General features: G+C 38.7%; 1 protein-coding gene and 1 long non-coding RNA gene across 3 annotated transcripts in view; one reads left to right on the top strand and one right to left on the bottom strand.

The window, feature by feature from the left end:
- Positions 1-457, bottom strand: part of LOC113904241 — a 39,064-nt gene extending 38,607 nt beyond the window's left edge. Inside the window, exon 1 of the long non-coding RNA XR_003514453.1 lies at positions 325-457. This is a non-coding gene — a long non-coding RNA (uncharacterized LOC113904241). The remainder of the gene's footprint in view (positions 1-324) is intronic.
- The window catches only part of CPA6 (carboxypeptidase A6), a 296,227-nt gene that overhangs the window by 209,118 nt on the left and 65,420 nt on the right, over positions 1-21,689 (top strand). The window contains exons 4-6 of one of the 2 annotated variants that reach the window (XM_027561130.1): positions 1,141-1,255; positions 3,599-3,700; positions 6,229-6,333. In XM_027561130.1, coding sequence (XP_027416931.1) covers positions 1,141-1,255; positions 3,599-3,700; positions 6,229-6,333 — 322 coding nt within the window. The remainder of the gene's footprint in view (positions 1-1,140; positions 1,256-3,598; positions 3,701-6,228; positions 6,334-21,689) is intronic. The other variant, XM_027561131.1, reaches the window with a different exon arrangement.

Genomic DNA, 21,689 nt, shown 5'->3' with positions numbered 1-21,689 from the left:
GCACCAAGCAACAAGTTCTTTGGAATATAAAATAAGAAAGCAAAGTTTTTGGTTTTCTTTTTTTTTTTAGCTACCTGTCCAGCCCAGGAAAATCAGTGAGAGGCTCTTTAACATCTTTAAGTAAATAAATGAGCACCATGTTACTTCATGGTGCTCTAGTTGGTGGAGGTGAGTGAGCACTGGGGGAACGAGCCATATCTAGCTCGGACATCTCATCAAGGATATCAATGACTGCAGCTGGAGCTATTCCACACATTTCAGGGACCCTGGAATCCCCGACCCTCGCCACAGCCTTCAGTTCCCAAGTGCATTCGCTTTGCTTACCTGAACTTGTCTTCTCTTGGCATCCTTGATACTGTCAGGCAGTATAAGTAGCTTTTTCTGACTCTGGTTGTTTCTTCTGTTTCCTCTTGAAGCTGGCAGCTTCTTCTTTCCCTTTTCTGAGCTCTGGGTCAAGTGTGCTAGGTAATGACATAAGGAAAGTCTTTCAGTGACAAATGGCACAGAAACATAGAAACAGCTGAAAAGGAGGCTGCGGCAAGGGGGTGGAGGAGCTTGTCTCGCTTCATTTTTCAAAATGTTGCACTAGACTTGAGTCTGTTTTGAGTTCACATTCCAAGTTCAAATTCTGGCTTTGCATCACTAGCAGAATGACAATTGGCAAGTTCTTAACCCCTTTGAGGCTTGGTGTCCCCATTTGCAAAGTGGAAATAACCGTATGAGGTAGGTTTTATTAACTCAGTTGATGTATGTATTGGGATGGCCAAAAGGTTCATTCAGGTTTTTCTGTACGATGTTATGGAAAAACACGAACAAACCTTTTGACCAACCCAATAAAATACACAGCACAGTGCCTCCCACCTGGTAGATGCCCAGTAAATATAAGTGTTCCCATCATTCCATTCTTGTAGCTACTCCATCAATGGTGGTTATTATTAGTATCATTATTACTTGGGAACATCTGTTCTGTAATTTTACATTTAATATTCATTATAACATTTATTTAAGAATTGTTATTTTCTGAAAAAGAACATCTTCCCCACATTTGGTATTTTTAGAAATGTCAGTCCTGGTTTTCTTTTGACTCATTTTTATATTTTCTCCATTTAACTGTAATCATGTCTATCATTTCAAATCCAGGATCCTCATAGAAGATCTTCAGAAAGTACTGGAAAAGGGAAGCAGTTTGCCAGCCTGGAGAAGTCGAAGATCCCTCTCTGGATATAATTATGAAGTTTATCACTCCTTAGAAGAAGTATGTAATCAAAGGACTTTTTGTGGCTTTTTTTCAAGTGCCTCTTTATCATTCAGGTCTCAGGACTGGGGAGAAGCATAGGGACACAGGCAGAAGTTATGTGAAGAATACTTAAGCTCTTACAATGTCCAGGCACCTCAGTTCTCTTCCATTAAGCATTTTATATGAGAAGTATATACGAGAAGTAGCAAAAAATTTTAATTTCACGTGCTTTACCCAACCCACCCCTACAATGGCCAGGAGAAGTGCAATGGAAGAATGTGGTAATGCTGCTATATAGTCAGCCCTTGGTATCCAAAGGACATTGGGTGCAGGACCCCCTGTGGATTCCAGAATCGTGGATACTCAAGTCCCTCGTGTACAAAGGCATGGTACAGTCAGCCCTCAGTATCCACCAGTTCAGCATCCAAGGATATGGAGGGCCAACTGTAATAACAGTAATAACACCCTAACTGGAAATCCATGGAATGTAGAGCTAGCCAGAGTTTGAGGGCAATGGTTTGGCTGAGCAGTGGAGTAAATTTTGATGTTGGCCCCATATCCTCTGCAAATTTGGGTCCCCCTAAAGCCAAACGGCATGTGTGGCTCCTCAGAGCCTGTTAGCTTGTTGTTACTTATTTTATCTGGAAAACATAGGGACCCATCCTATTGCTGCTGCTGTACATCTGGGCAACAACTAGTTATCCTTCAAATCTCAGTTTGTGCAAGAAGACAGCTGGTTCTACTCTCCCAGATGAGCCAGAACTCCCTGTCCCAGCCCCAGCATATTACCTGCACCCATAGTACATGGATGTGAGACCTAACATAATTTTTAATTATGATTAAGTACTTGATTAATGCCTTCCTCTCCTAATAAGCTGCAAGGGCCCTGGGGGCTGGCCATTGCTTTCTTGTTCACCACTGTATCTCCAGTGTCAAGCAGAGACTTCCAAATAGAGGGTCGTTGACAGAATGAATAAATGAATGCGTACATACATTTTTTCATTCTTCCCCTGAATTCTGAATTGAGCAAAGGAATGCCAGTCATAGAAGTAATGAGATCCTGTTATATTCTTAAGAGAATGTTTGGTTCTCTTGATAATGACTTTCAAAATTACGTGCACATATTTTATGTTTTTAACATACATTTTAGAAGCTTGAAGTTAGCAGCAATGGAAAGGATTTAGATAACTTGATACATTAAAGTGCTATTAACATGCACTAGAAAAAGGTCAAATTTTTAAAATATATTAATATAGATAAGTACATATACCTGTGTGTGTTGAGTTACTCAGTCATACATACATATACGTAAATATATGTGTGTTCATGTGCTCATTAGACTAAACAGCGATAGAAAAAAAAGGAAAATATGAGTACTTTCCAAATTTTTTTTTAGACTCTTACAGTACTTTGCCTGGAAAATCCCATGGATGGAGGAGCCTGGTAGGCTGCAGTCCATGGGGTCACTAAGAGTCGGGCACGACTGAGCGACTTCCCTTTCACTTTTCACTTTCATGCATTGGAGAAGGAAATGGCAACCCACTCCAGTGTTCTTGCCTGGAGAATCCCAGGGACAGGGGAGCCTGGTAGCTGCCGTCTGTGGGATCACACAGAGTCGGACATGACTGAAGTGACTTAGCAGCAGCAGTACACATCTTGAAACACTGGGACACTTTTTTTGTGACTTCCTTCCTCTCCTATTGGGCTTTTAAGTCAGAAATGTTACCCATCTTTCTAAATACCTTATTTATCTACCTCAAATATACCTTTTCCTGCTGACAGATAAATGTGTGTGAATGGATCAGTGTCAGTATATTGCTATTACTGGGGAAATTATTCATGGTATACCCTCTGATGTGTGGCTGGATAGACTAAATCTTAAATGCAAAAGATAATGCCTTTTTCTTAGCATCTTCTGTTCAGTGGTAAATTACAATGTATAGGACTTAAACACTTTCCAATAGTTGGGATGGTTTTTCTGAAGCTTACTTCTTTCTTTTCCTCTTAAACACTTGGAGATGAAAGAAATAAATTTTTATTTTTAAACAGAATCCAGAATACATTGATTAACTTTCTGTAAAATTTTGCCATTAAGATGTTAATGACAAATAGTAGTAGAAAGGTATGCTTTAAAAAGGGAACAATATGAAGACAAAGCAGCTATATATGAGAGCAGAAAATAAAGTGTAATTTTTAGTATCCTGAAGAAAATTAAGACTACAAAATTGGCTTTTCATTAAATTTTATACTCCATACATGCTTTTTGAGTTCCAAGACCTATTGTCTTTCTGTTACCTTTTGTTTATTAAAAGCTCCATAATTGTGTGAGTCTAATATGGTTTTTAATTTATTTGCTTTTAGATTCAAAATTGGATGCATCATTTGAATAAAACACATTCAGGTCTCATTCACATGTTCTCTATTGGAAAATCATATGAGGGAAGATCTCTTTATGTTTTAAAGGTAAAAAAAATAAGAAATTAGCAACTGAATATTTACTATTCATCTTTTTCAGCTTTGACTTATAAGGAAAAGAAGCAAAATGGTATTTCATAGTGTCTCGTATTTAACATCATCTGGTAATTTAAGACTGGTGGCTTAGATAGTAAAGAATCTGCCTACAAACAAGAGACCCGGGTTTGATCCCTGGGTGCAGAAGATACCCTGGAGAAGGGAATGGCAACTCATTCCAGTATCCAGGCTGGATAATACCACAGACAGAGGAGCCTGGTGGGCTGTCAGTCCATGGGGTTATAAGGTGTCAGGCATGATTGAGTGACTAACACTTTCACTTTTTTCCCACTAATTTAAGAAAAAATATTTTTTCCCTTAAGTTTTTGAGCCATATTTAATTTTTGCCATTTAAGTATTCCAAAGAATACTATTTCTAACTTATTCAGAGTGACTGATGAACTTCAAAAATAATGACCTTCAAAATTATTTGTGGGCTGGTGCTGCTTACAATGAACAGAAGCAAAACTATACAAATGTGTCAGAAGGTGTGCGTCACTCCCAGCCCTTGAGCCTGCATTCTCTTCCAGCTACTCACCTATAGCTCTCCATTCCTTCTCAGCCAAACATCTTAAAAGATTTTCCTACATCACTGTCTCTACTTCCTCACCAACCATTCAGACCCTGGACTCCCTGACCTTTGCCCCGACAACGACTCTAGAACTTCTGCATGACTTCTCCTTGGCTCTCTTCCCGTCTCAGAGCATCCTCTTCCCTTGTCCTTTCTATACATGCTGATGACCCCAGGGTTCTCTCCCCAGCTGTGCTCTCTGTCTACCTGCTGTCTCGGAAGCACATCCACCGCATGGTTTCAGCTATCATTCCAGACTTATCTGTTCAGTGGACTCTGCTCTCTAGAGCTGGGCATCCTCATCTCGACACTCACCAAAGCACCTCAGACTCACGATGACACCACTGTGCTCCAGATCAGGAAACATGAACCACCCCGAATTCCTCTTCCTTATTCTAACCACTTCAAATCGAACACGAAGAACTGACTATTTTTTTTTTTTTTCCTTCTATCTTCTGGATTTATCACAACCTCTCCTCTTGTCCTCACTGCTGTTGACCTAGGCTTGTTTCTGGATCTATTCTCCCTGGACTATTACAATCATGGCTTCAGAACTGAACTTCCTCATGAGTCCCCACCCTCTCATCCTCTAACCTAACTATACACACACACCCACATCCCTCCCATAGAATACAGGATGAAGCCTTATCTGTATGTCATATCCAGGAATGTCATCTGTCTCTTGCCTCTGTGTCAGCTTCATCTCCCTTCTTTCCTCAGACCTTAGAAGCAGTGGTTCAAACATGGTGTGCTCAGCTTCTCTTCCAAGCTTGAGATAGATGTCTTCTTTCACTTGTCTGCCAAGCAAGTTTCAAGTCTTACTCTCCTACTCAAAGTCTTTCTCTCCTGAGAAGCCCTCGTTTGTTCCACAGGCAAATGACACATAGCACCCAATGTCCCCAAAGTAACTCCTGCATATTCACATTATAGTGATGAATTGCTGGTATTTCTGCCTTCTCCACTACCATATAAATTCCTCATCTTCTCATCTCAGAATCTCCAAGGCCAAGCACCGTATCTGATGTTTAAAAGGATTTCTTGAAGTGTTAATATAAGTTGAGTGAATTAATGAATGAATGAAAACTAGATCTCCCATCAATGTCAAAAGCCACCTACTAATTAGTGGGTAAGAAACCATGTTATAGATGAAATTTATATAACAAGATTATAAAGAAAAGTTTATTGCTTGACTCTACAAATCAAATTGTTTTGTGTTTCCTTTATGTACTGTAATAAAATTCGACTTTGTCTTCCTACAAGACCTAGCTATTTCTTTAATAGATATTGCTTGGGAATATTTCTGTTACCTTGCCTGGGGAGCGGGGGTTGAGAAAAAGAGGGCAAGGACAAGGAAAAGGAAGGGAAAAATTCAGCTTCTTACTTAACCGCCACATACTATATTAAAATGGAATGTGTGCATGCTAAGTCGCTTCAGTCATGTCCAACTCTTTGCAACCCTATGGACTGGGGACCTCTAGGCTCCACTGTCCTTGGGATTCTCCAAGCAAGAGTACTGGAATGGATTGCCATTCCCTCCTCCAGGGGATCTTCCCGACACAGGGATCGAACCCGCATCCTGACTCACATCTCTTGCATTGGCAAGCAAGTTCTTTACCACTGGCACCACCTGGGAAGCCCTAAAATGGAGAAGCACACCTATTTAACCAACTGCCTTTGCCTTATGTATTTTCCACTCCTTTGATTTGTAATTAAGGCAATAAATTTACAGTTTCTGCATAAACAAGCCTGGACTTCTGAAATCGATAGGAACTCTCTTTGTCTTTTTTATGGGTTACCTAATGAACCCAACTCTAGTGAAGTATTATGCTGAAACCATATTAAATTATGCAGGTCAGTGAATCCAAAAATAAAAGCTTGCTTTGGTAACTATGAATACTCTTGTTTTCAGCTGGGCAGAAGATCACGAGCTTACAAAAGAGCTGTCTGGATGGACTGTGGCATTCATGCAAGAGAATGGATTGGCCCTGCCTTCTGTCAGTGGTTTGTAAAAGAAGTAAGTTAAACCCTTTATGAAGTATCCATTTGAGCTAGCCAGTGTTTTTATTCTGCTCAAGGAACAAAACTGGGAATGTGAAGCGAGTGATACCTGAAAATAACACCATAATTTTGTGGGTTGCTTTTATGTTTATGAAGGCCTCTCAAAACCCTGGCTCAGATTATCTTCACCTCTGCCCTTGGAGACTGGAACTACCAACCCTCATTAAAGAGAAAGAACTTGAGATTCAGAGTGTTTATGAATTTATGACAAATTAGGAACCAACCATAGGAGCTGATGTATGACAAAATGCTAAAAATTCAACGTATGGTGTTCCAAAACATTTTATCATGTGATATTCAGCATGGAAAATTCTACGTGACTTTTGTTCTCCTTCAAAATGATCTCACATATGCTATAGCAATAAAGAGATGCCCTCCTGCTATGGATCTGTGATTTAGACACAAAAGACCTTTAGCATTTGCGGATGTAACATTCGCTGTTTCAGTGCTTTTCAGTGACTAATGGTTGGTGACTCACAGTGGTTTCTCATTTTCTGGAGGCTTCATTTAAGCCATAAGCCTTATGAGGCTAGTATATTGAATGTGTTCTTATCCTAAGAGTGGGTCAGCCTCAGGGGCTAACATCTTAATACGTTCTGATATCTTTCTATTGTCAAGAATGTAATGACTTTCATGGCTTTCTTTTTCAGTTCAACTTCTTAGTGTTTTGTTTTTTTTAAAGACTCCTAAAAGAAAACAAACTACTAGTACAGGTAATAAAAGTGAAAAAGTCTAAGGAAAGGAGGTTCTAAGCCAGAAAATAACCCTAAAAATTATTTATGGAAAACCATTAATGATACAAGATAGTGAAATATTTCAGTTATATTTCACTATGTTTTATGGGAAAGTGACCTAGTGCAGTTTGTGATTTTGAAGACTCCCCTAGTCTTAGAAAATATGCCTCACAAATGTCAATGCCGTACTAAATTTGTAAAATCTGCTTCTCCACCACTACCAAGCCCACACAAGTATCCATTTTATAATGTAATAATAAAATTTTCAAAGTATTCCCACTCAGTGTATTCAGCAATTCATATTCTCTTAAAACACCATTTTATCCAGTAGGACAAATGCAAAAGCTAACAAACTGTTAACCCTAGCATCTTGTATAAATATCCATTATATACATATAACATTTTCTACTGTCTCAAGTTTCAAAAATGAAAAGGGAATAAATGGTTAAGAACAGAACATCTATTGTTTATAGACTATGGTCCTTCCCAGGTGGTGCTAGTGGTAAAGAACCCAGCTGCCAATGCAAGAGACATAAGAGACATGGATTCTATCCCTGGGTCAGGAAGATCCCCTGGAGAAGGGCATGGCAACCCACTCCAGTATTCTTGCCTGGAGAATCCCATGGACAAAGGAGCCTGGTGGGCTATAGCCCATAGGGTAGCACAGAGTCAGACACAACTGGAGCGATTTAGCACACATGCACGCATGGTCCTGTGTGTTATTATAGAACATAAAATATATCTTCCAAACATTTAATCTCACCCTCACATGTGCAGCCTTTTTATAGCACCTAAACTTAATGTCCATGTGGTAATTGTGTCTCTTCCTATACCAGTGCCGAGGGCAGAGCCTATCTTGTTCATTGCCAAATCCCTAGCACCTAGAACACCATCTGGCACTCAATAATACTTCAGTTATCTGTGAATAAATGGGGATAATGAGAATTCAGTGGTTATGATAATGAGAAATTTCTGGGAGATGACTTGGAATTCATCTCCTAAGGATATGAATGGTACTACCTGGACTTTGCAGTATGCAATATGTATAGCCATACATGGCAGCCCTAGAACCCAAGCTAAATTGAGTCCCAAAGAGTTGATGCTTTTGAACTGTGGTGTTGGAGAAGACTCTTGAGAGTCCCTTGGACTTCAAGGAAATCAAACCAGTCCATCCTAAAGGAAATCAGTCCTGAATATTCATTGGAAGGACTGATTCTGAAGCTGAAGCTCCAGTACTAGGGCTACCTGATGCAAAGAACTGACTCTTTTGAAAAGACCCTGATGCTGTGAAAGATTGAAGGCAGGAGGCGAAGGGGACGACAAAGGATGAAATGGTTGGATGGCATCAACAACTCGATGGACATGAGTTTGAGTAAGCTTTGAGAGTTGGTAATGGGCAGGGAAGACTGGCATGCTGCACTCCATGGGGTTGCAAAGAGTTGGACATGACTGAGTGACTGAACTAAACTGAATTTTCGCTCTCTCTTTTTTGGTGCTTTTCCCCAAATTCAGCAGCTTAAAACAGCAAACATTGATTACTTTCTAGTTTCTGTGGGTCACAATCCAGGTGCAGCTTAGCCAAGTGCCTCGGGTAAGTCAAGGTGTCAGCTGGAGATTGGGCCATCTCAGGCTTGTGTGGGGAATCTGTATCTGAGAGCTCAGTCATGTGACTGTTGGCAGCTTCCATCTTCACTGGCTGTGAGCCAGAGATATTAGTTCCCCATCACGTGGGCATCACCACAGGACAGCTCACAACCCAGCACATGGCTACCCTCAGAAAAGATGAGGCGGAGAAAGAGCGAGCAGCCCAAGATGGAAGCTACGTCTCTTTTAACCTAATTTCAGAAGTGATATCCTATCACTTTTTCATATTCTGTCCAATGGAATACATCACTAGGTCCAGACTGCATTCAAGGGGAGGGCATTAGACAAGAGCACAAGTGCCAAGAAGTGAGAATCACTGGGGGCCATCTGGCACCTTAGAGGCTGCCGGCCGTACCTGGTGGGACTTTCTCCGTAGCCATCACTGTAATGTTTGCATCCTTACTTCAACATGAACTGGAAGAAAACTTATCAAGCCTTTTAAGTTCCTGCTAGAACAGCAGATGGCACAGAGGTTACATAAACACATGTAGTAGTCAGACAGCCCTGGGTTGGAATGCCAGCTCTGCCATTTACTAGCTGTGTGATCTTGGTGGGCAAGTCATAATCATAATCATAATATGTGACACACTCAGTTATTGGGAGGATTCAATTATATAATGTTTATAAAAGACAAGAGTGCTTGGCATATAATAAGCAGTTAATAAAATAAATTCATTTTTAATAGGAGTAGTATCAGCAAGTTGATATTTTAAAATGACCAGAGCATCATTAGAAAGAAAATCAGCAAGGATGTGAAAGAACTTAACACCACCAACCAACAGGATCTAAATCACATTTATGGATCACCCAACAACAACAGCAGAATATGCATTCTTTTCGAGTGCCTGCAGAACATACTGGGGCTTTACCCCAGCTCAGCTGGTAAAGAACCTGCCTGCCAATGCAGGAGATGCAAGAGATACAGGTTCAATCCCTTGGTTGGGAAGATTCCCTGAAGAAGGAAATGGTAACACACTCTGCTATTCTTGTCTGGGAAATCCCATGGATAGATGAACCTGGTGGGTATGTCCATAGGGTCTCAAATAATTGAACACAACTGAACACACACACAGAACATATACCAAAATATTCCATATCACACACCAAGAAACAAATCTCAACAAATTTAAAGGAAGTGAAATCATACAGACTGTGTTTTCTGACCACAAGGAAATCAAACTAGATATTGATAGAAAGATAACCTCCAAACACTGAGAATTTAAGATGCCTCTGAATTACCTATAAGTTAAGGATAAAATCTCAAGGGAAATTTAAAAAGTAAATTGCACTGAATGAACATGAAAATACATACAGCATATTAAAATTTGTGGTACACATCTAAAACAATGCTATGAGGGAAATTTATAGCACTTAAATGTATACATTAAAAAAGAGGGAAATTCTCAAAACAATAAGCTCTCAACTCAAGGACCTAGAAAAAGAGAAAATAAAGGCAAAGCAAGAAGGAGGAGGTAATAAGGACAAGAGTAAAAATCAATGAAACTGAAAACAGAAAATCGTTAGAGGAATCAGTGAAACAAGGAGCTAGTTCTTGAAAAGATCAGTGAAATCAACAAAGTTCTAGCAAGAGAGACAGAAAAAGACAGAACATACAAATTACCAACTTAGGAATGAAAGATATGATTACAGACCCTGCAGATATCAAAAGGATAATAAAAGAATACTATGGATAACTCTACACATATAAATTTGACAACTTAGGCAAAAATATACCAGTAAATAGAAAAACACAAACTTTGACAACTCATCCATTATGCAACAGGCAAGTTGAATATCCCTACTACTATTAAAGACAGTGAATTCATAATTTTAAAATTCAAAAAGAAGAAAGGAATAAATCTCCCTACCCAGATGGCTGCACTAAAGAATTCTACCAAATGTTTAAAGAAGAATAAGACCAATTCTACACACTCACTTTCACAAAATAGGAGCAAACATTTTCAATTCATTTTATAAAGTTAGTATTACCCTAGTACCAAAATCAGACAGACAGTAGGGGGAAAAAAAAAAAAACTAGAAAATAGATTCAGAAATCCTTAACAAAATATTTCCAAATAGAATTTATCTATCTATAAAAATAATTCTGCATCACAAGCAAGTGAGGTTTATTTCAGAGACCCAAACCTGGCTTAATATTTGAAATTCAATCAATGTAATCTACCATACTAACTAGCTAAAGAAGAGAGTCTATTTAATCTTATCAATTGATATAGAAAAATACCTTGACAAAATTTAATAGACATTCATAATAAAAACTCCCAGAAAAGCAGATATAGAGTGGAACTTCCTCAACTTTATAAAAACTATCTATGAAAATCATATTGCAAACATTACACTTAGTGGTAGATAAGCAAATGCTTCCTCCTAGGATCAAGAACAAGGTAAGGATGTCCACTCTCACCACTCCTAATTAACATAGTGCTGAAAGTTCTAGTGAGTAGAAGAGGAAGAAATAAAAGACATACAGATCTGAAAGGAATGAATAAAATTTTTCTATTCATTAATGACATGATTGTCTACATAGAAAATCCCAAGGAATCTATAGGAAAATGGAAGTAACAAGATCACAGGACACAAGATAAACATACAAAAATCAACTGTATTTCTATATACTAGCAGTGAACATGTGGATGCTGAAATTAAAAATACATAATTTATAATTACTCAACAAATGAAATAAACTTAGGCATAAATCTCACAAAACAAGTATAGGAATTATGTGCTGAAAACTATAAAACACTGATCAAAAAAAAATCTAAATATATAGAGATATGCCATATTCATGGACTGGAAGTTTCAACATAGAAAAATATCAGTTCTCTCCAATTGATATCAATGTTTAACATGCTGCTGCTGCTGCTAAGTCGCTTCAGTCATGTCCAACTCTGTGCGACCCGAGATGGCAGCCCACCAGGCTCCCCCGTCCCTGGGATTCTCCAGGCAAGAACACTGGAGTGGGTTGCCATTTCCCTCTCCAATGCATGAAAGTTAAAAGTGAAAGTGAAGTCGCTCAGTCGTGTCCAACTCTTAGCGACCCCATGGACTGCAGCCCACCAGGCTCCTCTGTCCATGGGACTCTCCAGGCAAGAGTACTGGAGTGCGGTGCCATTGCCTTCTCCAATGTTTAACATAATTCCTATAAAAATTCCAGCAAGACTTTTTGTAGATATAGGTGAAATTATTGTAAAATTTATATGAAAAGGCAAAGGAACCAGAAGAGTTAAAACTATTTTGTAAAAGAATCATTTTACTCAACTTCAAGGTATGTAGCTACAATAATCAAAAGTATATAGTGCTGGTGAAGGGACACACAGAAAAATGGAACAGGAGACTCAGATACAGATCTACAAAATGTGCCCAAGTGATTTTCAACAAAGATGTAAAAGCAATTCAGTGAAGGAAAGACTTGCTTTTCAACAAATGGTGCTGGAGCAAGTGGACTTCCATAGGCAAATAAATGAATTCCAACCTAAGTCTCATTTCTTACACAAAAATTAACTCAAAGTGGATCATAGACTTAAATGGAAAATGTAAATTTATAAAAACTTCTTTTTAAAAAAATAGGGAAAAAATCTTCAGGATCTAAAACTAGGCAAAAAGTTCTTAGGCTTGACACCAATTGCAAGCTCCATATAAGGAAAAGTTGATAAACATTATCAAGCATAATCAAAATTTAAAATTTTACTGTGTGAAAGACCCTGTTAAGAGGAAAAAAAAGACAAGCTACAAACTTTGCCACATATCTGATAAATGATCCCTATTTGGAGAATATAAACTCAAAACTTGACAATAAGAAAGCAAGTAATCCAATTAGAAAATGGGCAAGAGACATGAAGAGACATTTCACCAAAGAGTATACAGATGGCCAAAATAAAGAAAGCCCAGGAAAAAAGATGCCATTAGGACAATTCAAATTAAAACCACAATGAGCTATCACTAGACACCCATCAGAATGGCTAAAATTACACACACACATACCCCTGGAGGTACAGGGAGGGACTGACTCACCAACCAGTGCTGGGGAAGATGGGGGAAAACTGGATCACTCACACACTGCTAGTGAGAATGTAAAATGGTGCAGTTACTCTTGAAAACAGTTAACACTTTCATTTAAAACTAGACTTGCAACTATCATCAGTTCGGTTCAGTTCAGTCGCTCAGTTCTGTCCGACTCTTTGTGACCCCATGAACCGCAGCACGTCAGGCCTCCCTGTCCATCACTAACTCCCGAAGTTCACCCAATCTCATGTCCATTGAGTCGGTGATGCCATCCAACCATCTCATCCTCTATCATCCCCTTCTCCTCCTGCCCTCAATCTTTCCCAGCATCAGGGTCTTTTCAAATGAGTCAGCTCTTCACATCAGGTGGCCAAAGTATTGGAGTTTCAGCTTCTACTATCATATAACCCAGTAATTTCACTCTTGGCATTTATCCCAGAGAAATTAAAACTTGTGTTCACTCAAAAACTGTATACAAATGTTTCCAGCAGCTTTATCTGTAATAGCCAAAAACTGGAAAGAATCCAGACATCCTTCAATGGGCAAATGGTTAAACAAACTAGTACATGCATACCATGGAAAACTACTCAGCAAAAAAGGAACAAACTATGGAAACACACAACATGAATGAATCTCCAGAGAATTATGCTGAATGAAAAACTAGTCCCAAATAGACACATACTATGCTGCTGCTGCTAAGTCGCTTCAGTCGTGTCTGACTCTCTGCCACCCCATAGATGGCAGCCCGCTAGGCTGCCCTGTCCCTGGGATTCTCCAGGCAAGAACACTGGAGTGGGTTGCCATTACTCATTTATAGGATGTTCTTGAGGTGATAAAATTACAGTTGACTCAAATAGACAGCATATTAAAAAGCAGAGAAATTACTTTGCTGACAAAAGTCTGTCTAGTCAAAACTATGGTTTTTCCAGTAGTCATGTACGGATATGAGAGTTCGAGTCTCATAAAGAAAACTGAGCGCCAAAGAATTGATGCTTTTGAACTGTGATGTTGCAGAAGACTCTTGAGAGTCCCTTGGCCTGCAAGGAGATCAAACCAGTCCATCCTAAAGGAAATCAGTCCTGAATATTCATTGGAAGGACTGATGCTGAAGCTGAAACTCCAATACTTTGGCCACCTGATGCAGAGAACTGACTCATTGGAAAAGACCCTGATGCTGGGAAAGATTGAAGGCAGGATGAGAGGGTGACAACAGAGGATGAGATGGTTGGATGGCATCATTAACTCAATGGACATGATGAGTTTGAGCAAACTTGAGGAGTTGGTGATGGACAGAAAAGCCTGGCATGCTGCAGTTCATGGGGTCGCAAAGTTGGACATAATTGAGTGACTGAACAACAACAACAAATATGGATTTAAACTGCAAGGGTCCACTCATACAGATTTTTTTCAATAAATACGTACCACAGTTGTACATGATCCTTGGTTGGTTGAACCCAGGGGTGTGGAACACTAGACATGGAGGACCAATTGTAAAATTATATGTGAATTTTTTTTTCTGGCCATACCGTGTGGCCTGTGGGATCTTAGTTTCCTGACAGGGATTGAACCTGTGTTCCTTGCACTGGAAACATGGAGTCTTAAACATTGGACCTCCCGAGAAGTCACATATATGGATTTTCCACTGTTTTTGGAGGGTCAGCACCCCAATCCCCGTGTTGTTTAAGGTTCAACTGTATAGAAATAGATAACATATTAGTGTTTTCTGGGGATTAAGGAAAGGAAAATGGGTGTGGCTATAAAAGGGCAACCATGAGGGGTCCTTGTTGTGATGGTAAGGGTCTGTATCTTGACTGTCCATTTCAGTACACTAGCTGGATATTATAATATAGTTTTATAAGATATTGCCATTGGGGGAAAGTGGGTCCAGGGTACAAGGGATTTCTCTGTATTAATTCTTATATGTGAATTTGTAATCTCTGTCCATGGAATTCTCCAGGAAAGAATACTGGAGTGGGTAGCCATTCCCTTCAACAAGGGATCTTCCTGACCCAGGGACCAAACCCGGGTCTCCCGCATTGCAGGCAGATTCTTTACCATCTGAGCCACCAGGGAAGCCCCATGTGAATCTATATCTATCTCAAAATGTTAAATGTATTGTGAAAAGAGTAACCAGGTCTCCATACTCCTGGGTTCCATTCTCTTTGGAACCAGGTACTGTTTTCCTTCCTGGGCGGTCAGAAGCCAAGTTTATTCTTGCCCTTTCCTCTCCACTATGTATAAACTTCATCAACTGACCCTGACTCACTCCACCATGGACACCAGGAGTGTTGGCTGTGGCTGTGACTGTCCCTCTCCTCTTCAGCCAGCTTGACTCTCCCATGTCAGGCCCTGGGAGCCACTTCCACTGCTGCTGCCTACTCCAGTTTAGTAGATGAGTCCCTGAGTCTTGGACACACAAAGCTTAGAAAACAATGACAGAGAAGCAAACTACCTGGCTTGCTTCACTGGTGAGATGGCCTTGATTATTTTACTTTAAAAACTGCTCAAGTGAATTCACTGTCTCAACACATAACTGATAACTGTATTCATTATCTCAACAAATAACTGCTGGCTGGCAGATGTTTTTAAAATGCAAAATGCATGATAAGATTGTGGGTTTTATCTTTCAAATTGAAAATCTTTTAATTATGTTGAAAAATAGAGAGCTATCACTTTCAATTTCAATACCTGTCACTTCTTTTTTATAGTATTCATATTATAAATTTTTATATCTTATTAATATAAGCAAAATAAAGAAAAGCAATGGAGATATGCTTGGGTTGCAAAATCTTTCTCTTTTTCAATATGTCTTTATACCAGGTTAACAGAACCATTATTAATGTTATATTTATAGTACAGCAGATAGCTCAGTTGGTTAAGAATCCACCTGCAATGCAGAAGACCCCAGTTTGATTCCTGGGTCAGGAAGATCCACCGGAGAAGGGATAGGCTACCCACTGCAGTATTCTTGGGCTTCCCTTGTGGCTCAGCTGGTAAAAAAATCTTCCTGCAATGCGGGAGACCTGGGTTTGATCCCTGGGTTGGGAAGATCCCCTGGAGAAGGGGACAGCAACCCACTCCAGTATTCTGGCCTGGAGAATTCCATGGACTACAGTCGGACACGACTGAGTGACTTTCAATTCATTGGTATTACTACACTTCAGGGGTATACTTTGGCCACCTGATGTGAAGAGCTGACTCATTGGAAAAGACCCTGATTCCAATGTCCAAAAGACATTGGAAAGACTGAGAGCAGGAGCAGAAGGGGGCAACAGAGGGTAAGACAGTTGGATGGCATCAATGGAAATGAATTTGAGCAAACTCCAGGAGAAAGTGAAGGACAGGGAAGCCTGGTGTGCTGCAGTCCATGGGGTTGCAAAGTCAGACAAAACTTAACAACTGAACACAACAACTGGTTTCGGATGGAGGAAGCCAAGGGGAAAAAACATGGTAGATGTACTATTGAAATGCGTATCACAGATGTCACTTCACCATGAATCCAAAAAGGAAATTTAAGAAACACTATCTTTTGGTGATAAAGTTTTCTTAAATTTGTCATGGGCCAAAAGGGATGATACAGATACTAAATTCATCAAAGAAAGAAAACTAGAACAGATTAAGAAAGGGAAAGAAACAGAGGTAAATATATAGAACTTGGAAGTTATCTGTCTGCAAAAGTGAACAGATACTACTTGCAGATGAGTAAGAGACTTAAATGGGCTTCCCTAGTGGCTCAGCCGGTAAAGAATCTACCTACAATGCATGAGACCTGGGTTTGATCCCTGGGTTGGGCAGATCCCCTGGAAGAAGGCGTGGCTACCCACTCCAGTATTCTTTCCTAGAGACTTCTGTGGATAGAGGAGGCTGGTGGGCTACAGTCCGTGGTTGCAAAGAGTCAGACATGACTGAACAACTAAGCATGGCACAAGAAACTTAAATATGACGACACACACGGGGCAGGGAACAAAGAAAATAGAGAGCTAATCAAGACTTACAAAAAGCAACACTCACAAAGCTTAAAAGTAATGGAGTTGAAAATAAAATTGCAAAGGAAACTAACAAGTAAAAAATAGTTAAAAACTGTTTAGCACTTCCTCAAAAAGTAAACACATAGTTACTCATGCAACCCCCAAATTCCACTCCTGTATACATAACCGAGAACAATGAAAACATATATCCACACAGAAATGTGTACAGGAATGTTCACAGCAAAATTGTCCTAATAGCCAAAAACATGGAAGCAACTCAGAGGTCCATCAACTGATGGATAAACAAAATATGGTAGACCCATGCCATGGAATATTATTCAACCATAATAAAGTACAATACAAACCACAACATGGATGAACCTTGAAACATGTTACGTGAAATAAACCAGAAGTAAAAGGCCATATATTGTATCATTCGATATATATGAAATGTCAAGAACAGGCAAATCCATAGAAACAGAAAGTAGATTAGTGGTTGCCAGAGGATGCGGGGAGAGGGGAATTGGGAATGACTACCATGTTTCTTTTGGGGGGTGATGGAAAAGTTCTGCAATTAGATAGTGACGACATGACATTTATGAACATACTAAAAAACCACTGAACTGTACATTTTTAAATGAATTACACTTAATTAAAAAAAAAAAAGAAATGAAGTGTTGATACATGCTACAACATAGATGAACCTTGAAAGCACTAAGCTAACTGAAAACAGCAGCCACAAAAGACCACACAGTACACAGTTCCTCTTGTACAGGACGTCCAAAACAGGCTAATTTACAGACAGAAAGTGGATTAGTGGTTACCTATGGCTAGGAAAATGAGGGGGGTCAGGGAGTTGATACCTAAAGGATATGAAGTGTCTTTTTTGGTGATGAAAATATTCTAAAATTAGGTAGTGGTGACAGTTGCATTACTCTGTGAATATATTAAAAGCCACTTAATTGTATACTTTAAAAAGATGAACTGTAGAATGTGTGAATTATATCCCGATAAAGCTGTTATTTCTTTAACTCAGCATTAAATAGGGTCCTGTTAGAGAATGTTTATATTAATCAGCCAACAATTTCTTGTTGGTCACTACATTTTCAGCTCTTAACACTGTGGGGTCAGCAGAAGTGTAAGTCATGGTCCAGCCCTCAAGGAGTCTACATTTTATTTGAGGAGAAATATTTGTGTGCAGGAAGTAGTAAACAACATAAAACAGTGTATCTTTGGAGATTAAATTATACTGACTGTAATAGCTGAAGGAATTCAAGAATCGGAGATGGACTTTCCTGGCGATCCAGTGGTTAAGACCTCACCTTCCAGTGCAGGAGAGTGTGGGTTCGATCCCTGGTGAGGGAGCTAAGATCCCACATGCCTCGTGGCCAAAAAAACAAAACATAAAATAGAAGAAATATTGTAACACATTCAATAGTTTTGAGTTTTAAAAAAAAAAAATAGTTTTTTAAAAAAACAGTTTTCAAGAGTTTTAAAATGGTCCGCATCCAAAAAAAAAAAAAAAAAAAATTCTTTAAAAGAAATCAGAGAAATCCATTAGACTTTGAAAGATGACAAGCTTTAGGAAAAATCTCTGGGGAAGTGAGTCTCATTAGACCTTGATTCAGGAATGGAAATGTGACCAGGGAGATATAATCATGTTCAAAAAAAAGACCAATAACGTTAAGGACATGGTATATATTAGTAAGACCAAATCCTACAGTCTGTGTGAGTAGATTCTAGTGCAATCTGAGACTGACTGAAAAATTATTAAAGTTAGCCTTGGAAGCCAGAGTTTGGTCCAATAAAGAAAAATGAGAAAATACTCTCATGCATGAAAAGCATATCAGTATTAAATGAGAGTTTAAAGGAGAAATACAATGATATATGAATGGAAGGAAGTAGGAGCCTAGAGTGAGGCAACTAACTAGAAGTGTTTAGGGCAAAATTCCACACATGGACAGGGAGAGTGGATGTAGGAATGGAAAGTAAAGAAAAGGTTTATATAGTTCAAATGAAAAAAATCATTCATTCATTCAACCAAAGACTTATTAAGCTCTTCTTTTTATGTGAAGGCAGCTTGCAAAGTTCTAGAACAGTACAAGTACTGTAATGTACATTACATTAATGCTTCCCTCAATTCTTTTACTACAATTCTACTGGGGAGATGAGACACAAACACAGAAAACAGCAATAAAGAAAGTCTTTAGGAACTGATGACCAGCTTGATATGGGGATGAAAGTGCAGGATGAGTCAAAGATGGCAAGATGCTCAAGAGAATGATGAAACTGTGGGAGCATCAGCTGAAATGTTGGCAGTTTTATTAGTCTGAAGGGAAGAACCCAAAACCACACTCCATTAAGCACGTTAAATGATTGATGTAGTCAACAAGTAATTACTAAGTGTCTATCATGCACCAGCCCAGGCAGGGTGTGTAGTGGGGAGGGAGACAGGATTTTCAAAACTCTGTTCTCTTACAGCTTGATTCTCCTAAACCAAAAGGAGGAAATACTCTCTGATGAGAGATTAAAGAGGCTCTGTAAACAGAGTTGAGTATCTCAACCAAAAGAATCAATACTTGGTTTACAGGTTTAATTTGGAAACAGAAATCCAAGAAAACATCCCAGTGATTTAGCCAACCATAACAGAATTGTTTCAAATATTTTTCTTGAGTGTATTACTCCACCTGATAAGAGACAGGAAAAAGGTAGAGGACTGAAACAGTTCACCACTCCTGTTCTGAGCTCTGGCACGAGTTCAGGGGAATCATAATGGTAGTTGAGGTAGGCAAGCAATTTTTAGCAGCAGCCTATATTTAACATCTTTTAATTTTTCATGTTTTTTTCTTAATTGTGGAAAAGCCACTTAATTCTTTGTTGGCAGTGCAGATGGAATAGCATTTGCTCGTTTCTCAGAATCATCTCCAATCAAATGAGGTCGTCTGGGCTTTGTGCACTTTTGAGAGTTTAAAATTGTCTATCTCCAGGGCTGGGTATCTCAAGCCACAGCTGGGGCTAGCTGGCTCAGAGTTATGTACATAACTTAATTTTTGCCTCAAATATTTCTACATTGCTAGAGCAAAATTTTTAAAATTATTTATTATAATTGGAGGCTAATTACCTTACAATATTGTGGTAGTTTTTGCCATACATTGACAAGAATCAGCCACAGGTGTACATGTGTCTCCCCACCCAAAACCCCTTCCCACCTCCCTCCCCATTCCATCCCTATGGGTTGTCCCAATGCACCAGCTTTGAGTGCACTAGGGCAAATTTGACCAGAGTCTTTACTTACAAAATATAGAATAAGTGGCACTTCCCTGGTGGTTCAATGGCTAAGACTGCCCTCCCAATTCAGAAGGCCTGGGGGCTCAGTCCCTTGTTCAGGGGACGTTCAGAGAACTAGATCCCCCATGCCACAGCTAAGAGTCCACATGCCACAACTAAAAATCCCACATACCACAATGAAGATCGCGTGCAGCCTAATAAATATTTTTTTAAAGAATATAAAATAAGTAACTCTGGAAAACGTTGATTTGACTTCCAAGTAAGATGTCTCCAAATATCAAAGTAAAGCAGAAAAGTATAAAGGAAATGATTGATAGCCCTGACTTCATTAAATATATTAAAGGAGTATTTAGGATGGGAAAAATGCCTGTGACATGCTGTTGTATCAAAAATAAATAAAAGCCAGCATGGACACATAGCAAAGTGAACCTAAAGCAAATGAAAAAACAACCCTCAGAATGGAAGAAAATATTTTCAGATGAAGAGACTAACAGGAATGTAATCTCCAAAATATACAAACAGCTCACAAAACTCGATGTCAACAAACAACCTAATCAAAAAATGGACACAAGACCTAAATAGACATTTTTTCCAAAGAAGATATACAGACAGCCAAGAGGCAAAGGAAAAAATGCTCAACATCACTAATTATCAGAGAAATTCAAATTAAATGATGTATCACCTCACACCTGTCAAAACGGCCATCATCAAAACATCTACAAACAACAAAGACTGGAGATGATATGGATAAAAGGGAACCTTCCTACATAGTTGGTGGAAATATAAATTGGTACAGTCGCTCTGGAGAACAGTATTGAGGCTACTTAAAAAAACTAAAAATAGAGCTACCATATGATCCAGCAATCCCACTCCTAGACATATACCCAGATAAAACCATAATTCAAAAATATACATGTACCCCAGTATTCACTGCAGCACCATTTACAATAGCCAGGACATGGAAGCAATCTGAATGTCCATCAACAGAGGAATGGAAAAAGGTGATGCAGTACATATATACAATGGAATATTATTCAGCCATAAAAAGGAATAAAATAATGCCACTTGCAGCAACAGAGATAGACCTAGAGATTGCCACACTGAGTGAAGTAAGCCAGAAAAGAACAAATATCATTTATATAATATGATTTATATATAATAATGATATATAATATCATTTATATGTTGAATCTTAAAAAAATGGTACACATAAACCTATTTATAAAACAGAGTCACAGATGTAGAAAATAAACTTATGGTTACCAAGCGGGACTGGAGACAGGGGACTGATAAATTGGGAGATTGGAATTGACGTATACACACTATAATATATAAACAGATAACTAATAAGAAGCTACTGTATAGAACAGGGAACTCTACTCAATACTCTGTAATGACCCATATGGAAATAGAATTTTAGAAAGAGTGGATATGTGTATATGCATTACTGATTAACTGTCGTATAGCAGAAACTAACACAATATTGTAAAGCAACTATACTCCAATAAAAATAAATTTTAAAAAAAATTAAATAACTTTTACACTTATTACAACCTGAGAAAAACAGCATGGACATTATAATTTCCATGTTGTAAAATCTATATTTGAGATACATATACATAAGAAATGTACTAAATACTAAAAAAGTATGATTTTTA

This window comes from Bos indicus x Bos taurus, chromosome 14, assembly GCF_003369695.1.
Source record: "Bos indicus x Bos taurus breed Angus x Brahman F1 hybrid chromosome 14, Bos_hybrid_MaternalHap_v2.0, whole genome shotgun sequence".
NCBI classification, from domain to species: Eukaryota; Metazoa; Chordata; class Mammalia; order Artiodactyla; family Bovidae; genus Bos; species Bos indicus x Bos taurus.
This window is presented reverse-complemented; position numbering and strand designations above follow the sequence as displayed.